The sequence below is a fragment of the Priapulus caudatus genome, unplaced genomic scaffold (genome assembly GCF_000485595.1).
Source record: "Priapulus caudatus unplaced genomic scaffold, Priapulus_caudatus-5.0.1 Scaffold48465, whole genome shotgun sequence".
In the NCBI taxonomy this organism is placed as follows: Eukaryota; Metazoa; Priapulida; class Priapulimorpha; order Priapulimorphida; family Priapulidae; genus Priapulus; species Priapulus caudatus.
The window spans coordinates 1-250 of record NW_014625525.1 but is presented as its reverse complement, the minus strand read 5'-3'; the positions used below and the strand labels follow the sequence as shown (position 1 = coordinate 250).

Sequence of the window (250 nt, the reverse complement as noted above, 5' to 3'; positions counted from 1 at the left end):
CGGAGCGACGACAGAGCCGACCACGGAAGCGACGACAGAGCCGACCACGGAAGCGACGACAGAGCCGACCACGGAAGCGACGACAGAGCCGACCACGGAAGCGACGACAGAGCCGACCACGGAAGCGACGACAGAGCCGACCACGGAAGCGACGACAGAGCCGACCACGGAAGCGACGACAGAGCCGACCACGGAAGCGACGACAGAGCCGACCACGGAAGCGACGACAGAGCCGACCACGGAAGCGACG

General features: G+C 67.2%; 1 protein-coding gene across 1 annotated transcript; it reads left to right on the top strand.

Moving 5' to 3' along the window:
* Nucleotides 1-10: 10 nt before the first annotated feature.
* Nucleotides 11-244, top strand: LOC106820651 (G8 domain-containing protein DDB_G0286311-like; the record flags this gene model as incomplete). Its single annotated transcript, XM_014825154.1, has 1 exon — nt 11-244. A coding segment is annotated over one exon (234 nt), but the record flags the coding sequence as incomplete, so codon positions are not given.
* Nucleotides 245-250: the final 6 nt, after the last annotated feature.